Consider the following 13,091-nt stretch of genomic DNA (forward strand, 5'->3'; position numbering starts at 1 on the left):
CTACTGAAGTAAAAAAAAAAAAAAAACTCAAACTATTGACCAGGCTCAATTCCGGGTCCCCGTACACTCCCACCGCCAGCCAGAGCCTCAGAGCCGACGAACTTGGTCGAGAACGCCATCCAGCAACGTCCAAGGCTAAGACGAGTCAGGTTGGAGCGTCTAAGTTGGAGTTCGGTAAGTTTTGAATAAACTAGTCAGTTCCTACATAGCTGATGTTGATTGGAACTCGAACCAACTTGTAAATTTCGCTCACCGATGGTTCTTTCAAATCCGAACCATCACTCGAGCCACCCTTGCCGCAGCTCACCAATCGTAAGGATCAGAAAAGAGCAAGATCTCTCATCTCTGCAGCCATTGGCCTCCTCCTCATCTATTTCGAGTTTCTTGCCACGTAAGGTTAGTGTATGTTTACTCTACAAATTCCATCTTCCAAAAATGATTAAGTACGGGTACTAATAATGACACAAAGCAAGATATTTCTGGTGCCTCCCGTTGCTGCGTATCCAAGGGAAAGGTTGGGACTATGATCCTATACACATCTTCGGTCAAATTAAAGACATGCCATTTGGACATGAAGGCTCGGCTTGACTACGGCTACTAGATGATGTTGGTCCATTTCTATCTCAATTGTAGCTCTCTACATCTAGTGTCTCTCACGTTCCGTCCTATTCTCGGCTCTGTAACTCCTCGGAGGACTCGAACATCCAGGTTCACTTGGGACGACTAGTCTCTCTTAGGATTAGACGTGGATCAGGTAATAGGTAATAGGTGGGTCTTGGCCTCTTTCAACGAGTGTCGTTGACATGGGACATGACTACCCGAACAAATTACTCAGATATATCAGAGAAGAGTGTGGTCATTGTCGGGAAAGAATCAGTGGGTCGTCCCGACCAACACGAAAACCACTAAGCGCGGGGGTCAACGACAATTGCGAATTGGCATTTCCCTTTCGTTCGCGGGTTTGGGAATGATGATGGTTCGTGGACGGGGACTGCAACTCGCCGAGATGCCTGATAACCAACAACACTGCTCAATGGTGGCTAGGGTCTTGCCCTTGCCCTTCCGCGCCTGCGGCTAGATCAACCAAAAAAAAACATAGACACCTTGGACGCTCGGTCTATCCTAAGTTTGAAGCATCGTAAGTTTGCTTTGACTGGTTTGAATCAACTTCGTGATTAATGCTTCATTTCCGTGTCAAATATGGGCAACCTCACCCCACGCGTAATTCGGGACTGTCGAAATGATGATATACATCTTTCACATATTCATTTGACAGATACAACAACTTCAGAAGCTGATCGAGCGCTCCTTGATTTTATGGATAGACAAAGTTCAAGATATAGAGTCCCATATTCATTTCCTCAATTAACTTGGACACTGAGCCAATAAGAGGTGGGCAAGTATATGAGCGAACTTTCGATTGGGTCCTCGGTTTAATCTCAGGCGCATCTGATGTCGCCATATCCATATACAGTTTCGCGAAACGACCACTGAACAAGTCTCGGGAGGGTGGGGAAATTTACCTATTGATTAAAGCCCAGTATAACCGGGATGACCCTGAAGAAGATGATAATTGAATCATACAGTAACAATGGAAACCCTTCAAGTTCGACATGCCACGAGACGTCTCCCTTGAGTTGACTAGCTGAGGCGTTGAATGTCGTGAACATTCACTAACCCCATAGTTTTAGGGTTCAAAGTGTGTCCCTCTTTCCCGCTGTCAGGCGCCTGTCGATCCCTGTCACTCGTAATTCAAGTCGAGGGTCCAAAGTGACATGATGTACCATATATACCTCTTACAAAGACAAGAAAAGATGGCCCAGCGTTTACACACGTTAACTCATCCCTTAACTGTATCTTCAAAGTTCAAAACAAAAGGTCAAATTGCTTTGCTGGCTCCCTTTAGCGTCCCAAGTGGCAGCTTCCCCTACATAGCCTAGATTCGACAAATGAACCAGGGTTTCCGGCACCGTGTGAAGTTACGAAACTACAAGGCTTAAGTTAAAATAGAGGATAATCAGCGAGCCCCAGGGCGCATCAGTGCGCACCGAGGGTCATTTGAGCTTTTTGCGCTAGTTGATTATCAGGGAGAGTAAAAATTTCGAGGCGTTGATGTATGATCGCCGCCGCATGGAAGAACCAAGAGATTTACCATGTCCCCCACACTCATGATGACCCATTGCTGGTAAATTAATCTCAAGGGTTCCTGACCTGCGCCGCCATAGAGTCTATGTACTCCGATCCCATGTGAACATCCGAGTCCGGTGCAACCGAATGCTTAGCTAATCCCTGCCAGAGTTACGAATCACGATTCCAGGTAACAATTTTTGGAAGCCTTTGGACGTTACCCTCGGTTGCTACCCGCTCCTTTGTATACCATGGTACGAGGTCAAGCACCGCACTGAAATGACGACATTGGACGATGTTATTGAAGACCCTACAAAGAAAAGCGGGACGCGGTAAGCCTTCGGGCCTACTTTCCGGATGACCAATTTTGCCATTCCGCTGTTGACCCGCTTGTTCGGCGATCAAGGAGATTGGATTAGGATGATTGTCGCAGCCGTTGGTCACCAGATATACAATTATACACCAACATAACCAACCCTTGCAATTGGGAAGGGTTGCCCAGACTAGCCGATTTCTCGTCTCCGGCTAAACCATATAAACCGTTGAAATCTTTGATCTACCGCGGCGCTAGACCCTCAATGTCAACTATTGCTCACCTCTGATTCCATTCAACCTTGATTCAACTTTTCCAAGGGCAAAAGACAGCAACATGGGCTCGAAGGGAGATAGTAGTGAATGGGAAAAGCCGACACGTGCACAGCTGGCACGTCTAAATTGAAGAGTTGTCGCGAAAGCCGGTGTTGATTATCTTCCTATCCTGGATCGCCCGTCGCCCGACTCGGTGATTCAGGTCAGTGTTTCTATAAAAGACTTGATTCAAGATGGGGTACATCATCCGGTTCTCCTCCAACTTCCTCTGCGTCAGATCCCTATTCTACACACCATGTCCTCGCATTCCTCTCAAAGAAGGTCCTTTCGACAACCGACGGAGCCGCCTGTTCTTCCCGGAATCAACGAGATGTTCCCTGGTACGAGTCATGCGTTCTACACCTTTGTAGTAGGAGCACCTAGCTGAATCGAATCGGTTCAGAACATTTCATGAAATACACCCCAAACCTTCGCTTCGTCTTGAAGGTTTGTTAATTCCTCGAAATGAATTCCTTAACTTGTCCATTCATATCATTTTCATTTTACAGGAACAAGACGACGCATATTACTCGGAAGAAGCACGACGACCACAATCAGGTCGGAGTCATAGCTACGACTCCACCTGCTATGCTCCCCATAGCCCCCACGAGTCGCATTCCACAAATCATTCTCAATCACCCACCAGCATCCGAGGTCACCGTGACCATTCCTCTACTTGCATATCCCACCATCATCTTCCACCACCTCCCGCCCATGATCGAGAGTCATCCGAAAAGAAACACGTATGCCCAATATGTTCCAAGCGATTCAGTCGGCCTAGCAGCCTAAAGATCCATGTCAACACCCATACAGGAGAAACACGTAAGTTCATAACTTCCTGTGTCACAATTTCCATTCTTTTACTAACCCAAACCACATCGATACCAGCGTTCCGCTGCCCGTTCCCTGGATGTGGGCGTGAATTCAACGTCAACTCCAACATGCGCCGTCATTACCGAAATCACGCTGGAGCCGGTAGCTTATATCTCCCGGAATATAACGATCACGACGAGGACGGGCCTGAGTCACCCCCTTCCTACCATTCTTCCCATTCTCATTCCCACTCTTCGGTTCCTAATCCCAATTCGTGGCAAAGTCACGGTCGTCCACCACCACCACCATCATCATCATCATCGCCGTCGAATGAACGTTATTTGGGTCGTGGATACTCGGGTTCTGAACTTGGTGTTCGTAGGTAGATCCCCCTGCCCCCGAGTGTGTTTTTTTTTTGGGAGGGTGGTGGAACACACGTCATGCCGTATCAAGGTACGAATTCTTTCGCAATGATTTGACTTGAACTAAATACCGAAACAACAGGACAGTTACAATTGTACAAGTGATGCATGAGCCATGGGAACCCCGAGATGCTCGGCGCGCCCAAGTTTCAATGATCGCGACATGGGAATGATTGAATGCGTGCCGGAAAGCTGTGTTTTTTTGAAATTCCCCCTCAAGGTCCCTGGGGAACGGGAAGGCCCGAATTACGAAACACCGAGTTACACGTCCTTTCGGTAACGGGGGGCTGGGCCTAGAACCCATACAGGCTGTGCCGGGTGTTGTTGTTGTTGTGTACAGGTATACTAGACGGAAGGGGAAGATTGTCAAGAAGTAGCGCTGTACGTAGAGGATCCCCCTTGTGGACTCGGTAGTAGCACGATCATCATACATTCTGTTGTATTCAAGCTAAAATACCCCAGAACTCCGTACTTCAAACTATGTAGTAATTCAATTGTCGTTAATTATATTCAACCTTATCTGCGCGTCAGTAGCAACCCGTCGGCTGTGGACAGTCATCAGCCTTTCTTGGCAAAAGCGCAACAAGAATATAAGATACAGCAACTGAAGACAGATCAAAGAGGCTATTTGTGGGTTGACACTGATCTCCACTTCTTTGCCGATTGTCGGTAAATCGTATATGTATGCCTAGAAACGCGTATTCGCATCTACGAGTATATGTAAGAAATAAGCCTTGAGGCTTTTGAGCGCCAGCATCTCCAGTCTCTCATGGCTCCCGGAACGTAATCCCTGAAGTCTAATACCCAGTCGTATCAAAGTTCTCGGAACACATACGTCAAAGCGAACGGGAATAATATCGTTAATCCCTAGCTAATGTGGGTATTATGAATACAACAAAAGCCACATAACGCAAATCGAGTGAAGATGACGTCGCATCTTCGCACCGAAGCTGTATATTGAAACTCGGGACCCATTCATTTCATACATTTATCAGTGGCGGCGCTAGGTAGAAGACGGCAGGACGGGACGGATTCTTGAAATATGTATGTATGTATTAACGATATCATGCTTCCATGACTCGGCCTAGTAGAAACTGGGGCAGGAACACGATGACGCAGAGGCTTTCGTGCGATATGGTCACCGGGCATAGGTAAAAAAACAGTGACAACTCGTTTCTTATTGACCCTCTTTTTTTCTGCACAAGGGTTCTGTACCCTCGAAACGCTGTACAAGAACAAAACTAAAATTACCTCAACTGACGTCTCCCCGTTGATGTGAGTTTTACGGTCGTCACCAGCCGTATTTCAATAACCTTCCCTCCCTCGAGCTCCTCCCTTCCCACGTATTTCAAACAAAATGGGAGAGACAAAGGGACAACTTGTCGTACTTCCGTTCAGATCGCCGCCACAAGGGGTCAAACGCCTTAACATTGAAGGAGATATCCGTCATTCCAGCCAGTCACCATCGAGCTCTTTTTACGTCTTTCCGTAGCCTGTGACACAGAGAAGCTGGCAATGATAAACTTTCATCCTACCCCCTTTGTTTGATATGAGCGCATTCTTTGTCTGCCCGGCGGAATAGAACAATTGGACTGTAAACATGCTTTCCATGAGAACCAGCTTTCCAAGTCTTCTTTTGGCGCTCAGCGCTCACGACTCACGAACCCCGTCTCGTGATAACCACCTTGTTCGCGGGAGAAGTGCCAGTGGGTTAAAAATTAGTTGAAGGGCTGACAGTTGATCCACTTCAGAGGACTTGTGACTGCCGACGAAGACGAAAAGTAACTGAGACCCCCAATGGGTTACTCAAATGCGAATCTCACGCATATTAATCATACACAAGCTTTTAGAATCACTTGAGATCGTCCCTCCCTCGGAATATCGAATTAAACCACGACTGGAAGGTTGGGGTACGGGTGGCCTATGCAGTACCGTGATGTGGAGCGGAAAAAAAAAAAAGAGGTCAGTAAATGTGTATAGAATCCGGATGGACAGGACCGGATTTGAACTAAATCACACTATGTTGTCGTTCCAGCCAAGCTTCTGTGATTTATCTGCGGGCGATATACTCAAGTTCCTCGTCAGTCCCTGTCGAAATGATGGTGGTTCAAAAAGAAGAACAGTGGGGTTAACCTCTTGAAGGTGACTCTGAAAACGGAAATGAAAAAAACAAAAAAAAAAGTAGAATGGTTCATGCAGAAAGAGAAGGTAGTCAACTCGTACAGTGCTCTTTTCCGATTCCGAGCGTCGATCCCCTTTTTTCAGCACATGTCCACCCTCGAGGTTGGCGGAGCCACCCTGAAAATCCGTTGGACCGACGGCCGACGTCCGGTACCTCCCTTTTTTCATTTGTACAGGTACCCACCTGCACGTGGTCATTGCCCCACTTCCAAAATCCCTTCTTCCATGTGGCTGGAGGTCTAGACCCGTCGTGGGGTAAGGGTACCTGACCGAGTCTACGTCATAGGATACAATTAGTTAGCCTAAATTTTGAGACGGAGACGTTTTTTCCTCGGCCCTCCAGGTTTACAGTTTACTCGGGCGTTGCCTCCAGAAACGGGTAAGTATGTGCACACCGGCCCGGGATTTTCGAGATAGAAGGGACCACGCCTATAGGGTTAAATCGTCGATGGTCATTGGGCATGAAGAAGCGCGCAAAGTACCTTGGGCTACTCACAGGTAAACGGTGTGGGTAAGATCTATCATCTCGGTAGGATTGGCAGATGGTATCTGGATCTCCGAGACCAAAGTAAAAGGAAAGAGAAAAGATCCAGTTCTTTCAAACTTACAGAAGTATAGCTCAGATTCACAGGCAGGATGATTCGTTGGGGGGGGGTGGAGAAAAAGAAAGCTTCTGAACGCGGCGACAGCCTCTTTACGTGGACAGCTGGTCCGTGCGGAAGAAGTGGGAAGCGAAAAAGATAAACTAAAAAAGGAAAATCTAATCTATCATTCGGATTTGCGTCAATCATTTACTATTAATTCTTGATTAATTCTGTCCTTACCACTCGTTGCCCACTCGTCATAAACAACCACTACGGTTTTCCTCCACAGGCGGCGCCCACTTGGACCCATATGCTGCTCCCGGTTCACCCCTTCTCGAGCTCACTCTCTGTTTCCTCGTTCACGGCGTAGACCTAGATCTCAGAGGCCTAGCTGGATGAATGCTACGAAGGTTCGAATTCGAAAGTCAGTAATACAAATTCAGATCATGTGACTGCTTCTATGAAGGTATTCCCAGGCCGACCGGGTTTCCACTGGTTATATTGTCCGAAAAGGTGAGGCGTTCGAAGAGATATTGCATGGTGGGCTTAGCGACGAAAAAATGAGATACATCACCCTACGGCAGAATCATTTTGTTTTTTTTATTTCAATCCAGAAAGGAACAGTCGTCCGAAAGATGTCGGAATTATCGCAAGATCGTGATTCGTATTCAGTAATTATTCAACACCAGTTTGTCGCCAGACTTTCAATCTTCTTCAACGGAGACTCAGACGAAACAGCTCTTTTTGAATCGACCATACTTCCTACTCCAGGTTTTGCGAACCCAGCACGTTTTTACTCATATCACACGAGTCAAAGCGGTCTTGAACATTTCGGGCCGAGTTCAAAATCCCTCCCTCCGAAATTCTATTTCTCGAGTGGAAGGCGAAGAGCCCAGGAGTCACAAGGGTAAGTTTTTCTTCAAAGAAACAACAACCTTTCCAGCTGCACGCTATGTATCCTACCCCACTTATTTCCCCCCGGAGGTCTGGGGAAAAATAGCTTTAATCTGGGATTGGCAAGGAGTCCGTCGCAAGCGACTAAGTACCATTACTAGGACGGTGAATATTGCACTACAGCCCTAACGAACGTTCACTGAACGTCCTAATTATGAGGTTTAGATGGAGAAGGCGGATTGGGATTACCCTTCTAAGGAAACAATTGAGCTCAAACTGGTTGAACAATGAAGCTTAGACCTGTTCATTCACGCTGTGGCTAGGCCGAGGTGTGGCATGCTCCTAGGCGACAAAGGCCCTCTATATCTGAACCTTTGGTGCTAAGACCACGTCCGGTGGTGGTGTCCCCGGTCAGAGGTTCGGAACAGAAAAACAAGTTGGCCAGGAAGGGTCGAAATGCCGTTCCAGATTCTGAACAAAAATAGCGTAAGCCGTTTTTGAGGCTACTTCTAAGACCTTGCAAACAATGAGCGGAAAGCAAAGCCTCAGTGGACGCTTTGTTTCTTCTCGTCCAAAAAAGCCACATAATAAACCAAGGAGGGGGTGCGGGTATTTAAATGCCACGAAATTTGCCAGCCTTGGACATTTATCTATCTTTCTCTCCCGTCGATGCCTCATAAACATAAATCCAAAGCGAACGTCGAAGGCAAGCGCTTGTTAGAACAGCTCGAGGTGATAGAAGCTATGGAAGACGCAATGCCGCGGGATATCTCACCCGTAAGTCGAAGTCGACGCGTTTCCATTATAATTACTACTTCCCAGTCACTCACACTTCCTACTATCCACCCAATAGCTACTGGACCGAATACTCCAAGATACATTCAGAAGCGTCAAAGTCGAGTGGCAGGACTTAGACGGGATACATTGGGGACCCGACAGACAAGAGTTGAAAGAGCACCGTCATAGAAACCCGACTCCCCCAGAAGTCGGATCCAATCCAGAGGATGATACCGACAGCGACAGCAGTTACTCCGGTTCCGACGACGCTAAAGAACCACTAAATCCAGACTCTCCGGATCCAGAAACCCGTCCATCCACTCCGAGTCCAGCGGCGAAATACATACGAGGACAAAAACTCGTTCGAATGTCTTCTTATTCCCATATCGACCTACACGACTCGGGGAAAAACGTACCGGACATACCAGAAATCTTGTTCGTCCCGGGGGCACCTGTTCCTTCTAACCACGAAGGTAATCATCATGAGCCCGACTCGGAGGAGGTGGAGCTGGAAGACTGCAGTGAAGATATTGATATTTGGGATGGACGTCAGTCTAGAGCAGGGTTGTTGTATCCCACGCCTGTTCCTTCCAGTCCGGTTATACTGGGCGAGCCGGAAACGGAATTTGATGACCTTGATGACGAATTCTTTGTCGCGCTCGTTGAGAGGATTGATGAAGAGATAAAGCTCGGCGAGATGGAAGACAGGGACTCGAAGGCAAGAAGGCCGTGGGAGTCTGAAAGCTTTTTATCAAGTGAAGATCCCGAGTTCGGTGGAGTGGAGGATATTGATGAGTTGACTGCCAAGTTCGAGGAGTTTTGTTTTGGATTTTCGGATTTATGATTTTTGGTGTAAGGTGGAATGTAAGGATATTGATAGGCTCGGCTTCAGGGTGGCTCTTCATAAATTATTTGAAGTTACTTCAAGTGGCCTAATGGTCTAGTAGTATGATTCTCGCTTTGGGTATTCTATAATGTCTTGGTAATAACCATGCGAGAGGTCCTGGGTTCAATTCCCAGTTAGGCCCTTTTTAATATTCTTCCCCAGCACGTACGCCTCACTGTATTGGACTGACCCAATTCCAGGTTGTATTTTCCAGGATTTGAAACACATAAGAGGATACAGTAGCTGAAGAACAATGTCGATCGAATTTAGTGGTAGAAATGGATCAAATATCTAGGAAGTTGAAACACTTCAGTCCGAATCAGTCGCTTCTTGTCCCAACTCGAACGATGCAGCTACCAAGTTAGTTACCTCTGATTCATCTCCACCTGAACATCACATTCATAGATATAGAGAGACAAGCACATCATTCAAGGATGCAAATTCAACCTGAAGCACCAACTTTCGCGCAGGAGTACGACGATCAGACTTGTTTCCGAGGAACCAGCAGTGTCAATGAGAGGTTTATGGGGTTCTAGTAATTGGACAAACTGCTGCGAAATTGAGCGTTCGACCGTGATAAGGCTCGAACTCGGCACCAGGCCAACATTTGTAGCCCAAAGGGGAGAGGAAAAAAGAAAAAAGAAATAGAACAATCTGGATTTCTTACTAGTGATTCGACCCAGGCTCGAACTGAGGACCTTCTGTGAAACATATACCTGTTAAAAGGAATGTTAGACAGATGCGATAACCAACTACGCCATCGAACCATATTAGAGTTGTGTATGATTTAGACTATAGAGTGCCCTTGCATTTCCAAAATTGACATCTCGACTCCCCTGCGCGCATAAAATGTTTTCCGTATCATGCACGAATTGAATGCGCAAGTAGACGAAAAACATTGTAATTTGCATTTATTGAAGTATAGACAGGCACTATTTATCGAACGGAAGAAGTACCTGATCTGTTTCGGATTTCAGGGGTAAATTGTATCATACAATCGAAATTGTGCGATGGTTTACGTTGAACGTTGAAGGGTGATAGTGAACAACAAACAAAAAGAAGGTAACGCAAGATAGGAATGGGGGGGATAACAAATACATTCGATACACGAGAGCAGGAATTTGGGAAGCAGGGTAAAAACACAACGATTTTGGTAGAAAGTTTCATTTCGAATAGAGAGAAAAAAAAACCAACAACCATTCATGCGGGAGATCAAAGAAAAGCGAGAGGGGGAGAGACAACTCGAAAAAAGCAGATGCAAAAAAAAAGAAACTTCACATCTTCAGTCCAGCCGGCACATCCCCCCCACTCTCAGTCCTCCTCATCGCCCAGCCAGAATTCATAATCTCCCCCAACCTCTCCAACTCCTCCCTAATCCTCCCAATCTCCTCTCTCTCGCTCGCTCCTTCCTCAGTGGGAGACTTCGAGTCTTCCGTAAAACCACTCCCCCGAGCGTTCCTCGACTGAAGCACAACCAACTGCGTCCGAAGCTGATTCATCTTGTTCTGAATCGCAATCTGCCTATCCGTTTTCGTCGGCGTAGCTGCAAAAGCAGAAGCAGAAGCAGAAGCAGAAGCAGAAGCAGAAGCAGAAGCAGAAGCAGAAGCGGACGCAGACGCAGTGGTTACAGTTGGGGTCGGCGTATCCGCCGAGCTCGAATTCATATCTCGCACAGGGAAGGTAAAACCCGGTGCTAACTCTGGCTGTTGTTGACCCTGTTGAACAGGTTTAGGAACAGCGGTGTAGAACACCGATGGGGAGGAAGACAAAGACGACGTGTATGTGAATGTAGATGTAGATGTAGATGGGATGGACCCATGTACGGGGGGGTTATTCGCATCTTCGTTTTGGATCTTCCTATTGTTATCCGAAATGGGCTGATTTTCCCAGTACTTTTGGTACGTCGTATATCCTCCGCTCGATACCTCGGACATCTTTGGGGCGTGGGCTGAAGGACCGGGGGTATTGAACGCTGAGGGTGAAACGGAGTGGAAGGAGATGGTGCCTTTGGAGGCTGACTGGCCAACCATCAAGTCTCGACGGAAGGCGTATTCGAGAGTTTGTCGGCGGCGTTTACGGCGGTTGTATATGAAGAGAAGGAAGATGACGAGGAAAAGGAAGATGAGACCGGCGAGGACACTTCCAACGATGACACCGACATTTGCTTTATTGGAGGATGCACCTGACAAAGGTGGCTGTCCGGTAGAGGTCGCTGATGGAGCAGAGGATGTGCTTGAGTCAGTGGGAGAGATCCCTACAGATGTCAAAGGTCTGTGGAAAGAGGTAGACCAAGCGTCAGGATAGTGGGATCGGAGGTAGAGAAGGCGACGCACGTTTTCAAACCTGCAGCCTTGGGCTCCGGGGTTTGCGCTCTTTGATGCGACTCGAATCAGCTTGCAGCAACGAGAAGAAGAGCGGTAGAACTCACGCTTGGGTTTGATTAGCCGCTACGCCACCAAAGGTTACAGTTGAAGACGGAACTGAACTGGACAGAGCAAAATCAGATGTTGCCATTCGCATTGAACGGAAGCTGTCATAACAACAAGCGTACCTGGAGGTTGTCTCCGCCCTAATTCCACCCCCGCCAGAAGTAGTAGATTCGGTCGTCCCTGTTCTGCTGTCACAAGCAAATCAGTAACTGGCGGATTACATCAAAGATAGAACAGGACGTACTCTCCATTGCTACTGATCACATCATTATGTCAGTTATCGAGCTATACTTCACTGAATGGGAACCGTACCCTCCACGATCCGTTGCAATAAGTGTCGGGGTGGCTGTCGTTTGAGCTGTAGTTCTGGAAGATGTCGATGATGAAGATGAGGTCCTAAGGATGAAAGAACAAATTTGAGGTGATCGAAGCGATGGTAACGGAAAGGAACGAACGTCTGAGATGCGGGCTGTGGAGGATTGGAATCTTGCACTGCACTGATTTTATTGCTGCTTGCAAGGATTCGCTGTGGTTGCTGATCATCCCGTAAACTGATGGCAAAAGATAGTTTACAGAACTTTTCGACTCTACGAGGGAAACTAAGACGTACGGTTGCAAATCCGAGATAATCTGAATCAGGAAGTTGCTAGAGTGTAAACAAGGCAATGAGTTTCTTGGAAACGAGAAAGACATCCAGAACGTACGTTTGTTCAACGGCGGTGAATGTCTCTGTTCCCTGAGAGTCTCCCGTCGACAGTATCGTTCTAATCAACGTCCCTCCACGATCTTGGTCGTCTCTCCTCAACAGCAAGCTGAAAGAGGAAGGATCGTTATCATGTCGTATCCACTGGACTTGAGCGGCTACCCCAACAGTGACTTTACTGTTTGCAGTCAGTTGAAATGATGAAACGAAAGGAAGGAGCAAGGGAACGAAACTAGAATTGCAATTCAGATATCCGGAACAAGAGAGAGAAAGAGAGAGGGCACTCACAGAAGCTTGAAGAGGAGAATCATGCAGTAATGTCGAGACTCTGCTTGCAGAGTGTTGAAAACGACAGGCAAGCCTGCTTCAAAGCGAACAAGGATGCGAAGGGAAGGAAAGAAAGAGTAAGCGATTAAGGTTAGCTAGCTGGTTCCGGACCGCCAGCAAATTCCACCCAGCATGGGAATATTTAAAGGGGGCCGTATCCGCATAATGAAAAGACTTCCATCAGATTGGCATTTCGGTACTATGGCGACCACGTGGGGTCGTAATCACTTGTGCTTGGGGTTATAGAAAAAACGTTTCTCGATTGTAAAAGTGGGAAGAAAGTAACGCATCGCACGTCGTCGTGAGTAAACGTGTACAGTC

General features: G+C 47.2%; 3 protein-coding genes and 2 non-coding genes across 5 annotated transcripts; 3 read left to right on the forward strand and 2 right to left on the reverse strand.

The window, feature by feature from the left end:
* Window positions 1-3,010: 3,010 nt before the first annotated feature.
* Window positions 3,011-3,953, forward strand: E1B28_013042 (uncharacterized protein; the record flags this gene model as incomplete). Its single annotated transcript, XM_043158189.1, has 4 exons — window positions 3,011-3,095; window positions 3,158-3,201; window positions 3,264-3,576; window positions 3,643-3,953. 4 exons carry the CDS (start codon window positions 3,011-3,013, stop codon window positions 3,951-3,953), a joined length of 753 nt encoding a protein of 250 aa, XP_043003532.1.
* A 4,364-nt stretch (window positions 3,954-8,317) lies between these two features.
* On the forward strand, window positions 8,318-9,269 carry E1B28_013043 (uncharacterized protein; the record flags this gene model as incomplete). The annotated part of the gene is made up of 2 exons (XM_043158190.1): window positions 8,318-8,425; window positions 8,502-9,269. 2 exons carry the CDS (start codon window positions 8,318-8,320, stop codon window positions 9,267-9,269), a joined length of 876 nt encoding a protein of 291 aa, XP_043003533.1.
* An 85-nt stretch (window positions 9,270-9,354) lies between these two features.
* Window positions 9,355-9,453, forward strand: E1B28_013044. Its single transcript has one exon. It is a non-coding gene; the product is annotated as a tRNA-Pro (tRNA).
* Window positions 9,454-9,981: 528 nt separating this feature from the next.
* On the reverse strand, window positions 9,982-10,078 carry E1B28_013045. The gene has a single exon. It is a non-coding gene; the product is annotated as a tRNA-Val (tRNA).
* A 67-nt stretch (window positions 10,079-10,145) lies between these two features.
* Window positions 10,146-13,072, reverse strand: E1B28_013046 (uncharacterized protein). The gene is made up of 10 exons (XM_043158191.1): window positions 12,732-13,072; window positions 12,445-12,675; window positions 12,351-12,386; window positions 12,196-12,291; window positions 12,053-12,136; window positions 11,985-11,996; window positions 11,863-11,928; window positions 11,740-11,796; window positions 11,645-11,683; window positions 10,146-11,582 (listed from the first exon to the last, which is right to left on the reverse strand). Exons 1-10 carry the CDS (start codon window positions 12,752-12,754, stop codon window positions 10,586-10,588), a joined length of 1,641 nt encoding a protein of 546 aa, XP_043003534.1. The 5' UTR covers window positions 12,755-13,072; the 3' UTR covers window positions 10,146-10,585.
* Window positions 13,073-13,091: the final 19 nt, after the last annotated feature.

This window comes from Marasmius oreades, chromosome 9, assembly GCF_018924745.1.
Source record: "Marasmius oreades isolate 03SP1 chromosome 9, whole genome shotgun sequence".
Classification (NCBI taxonomy): Eukaryota; Fungi; Basidiomycota; class Agaricomycetes; order Agaricales; family Marasmiaceae; genus Marasmius; species Marasmius oreades.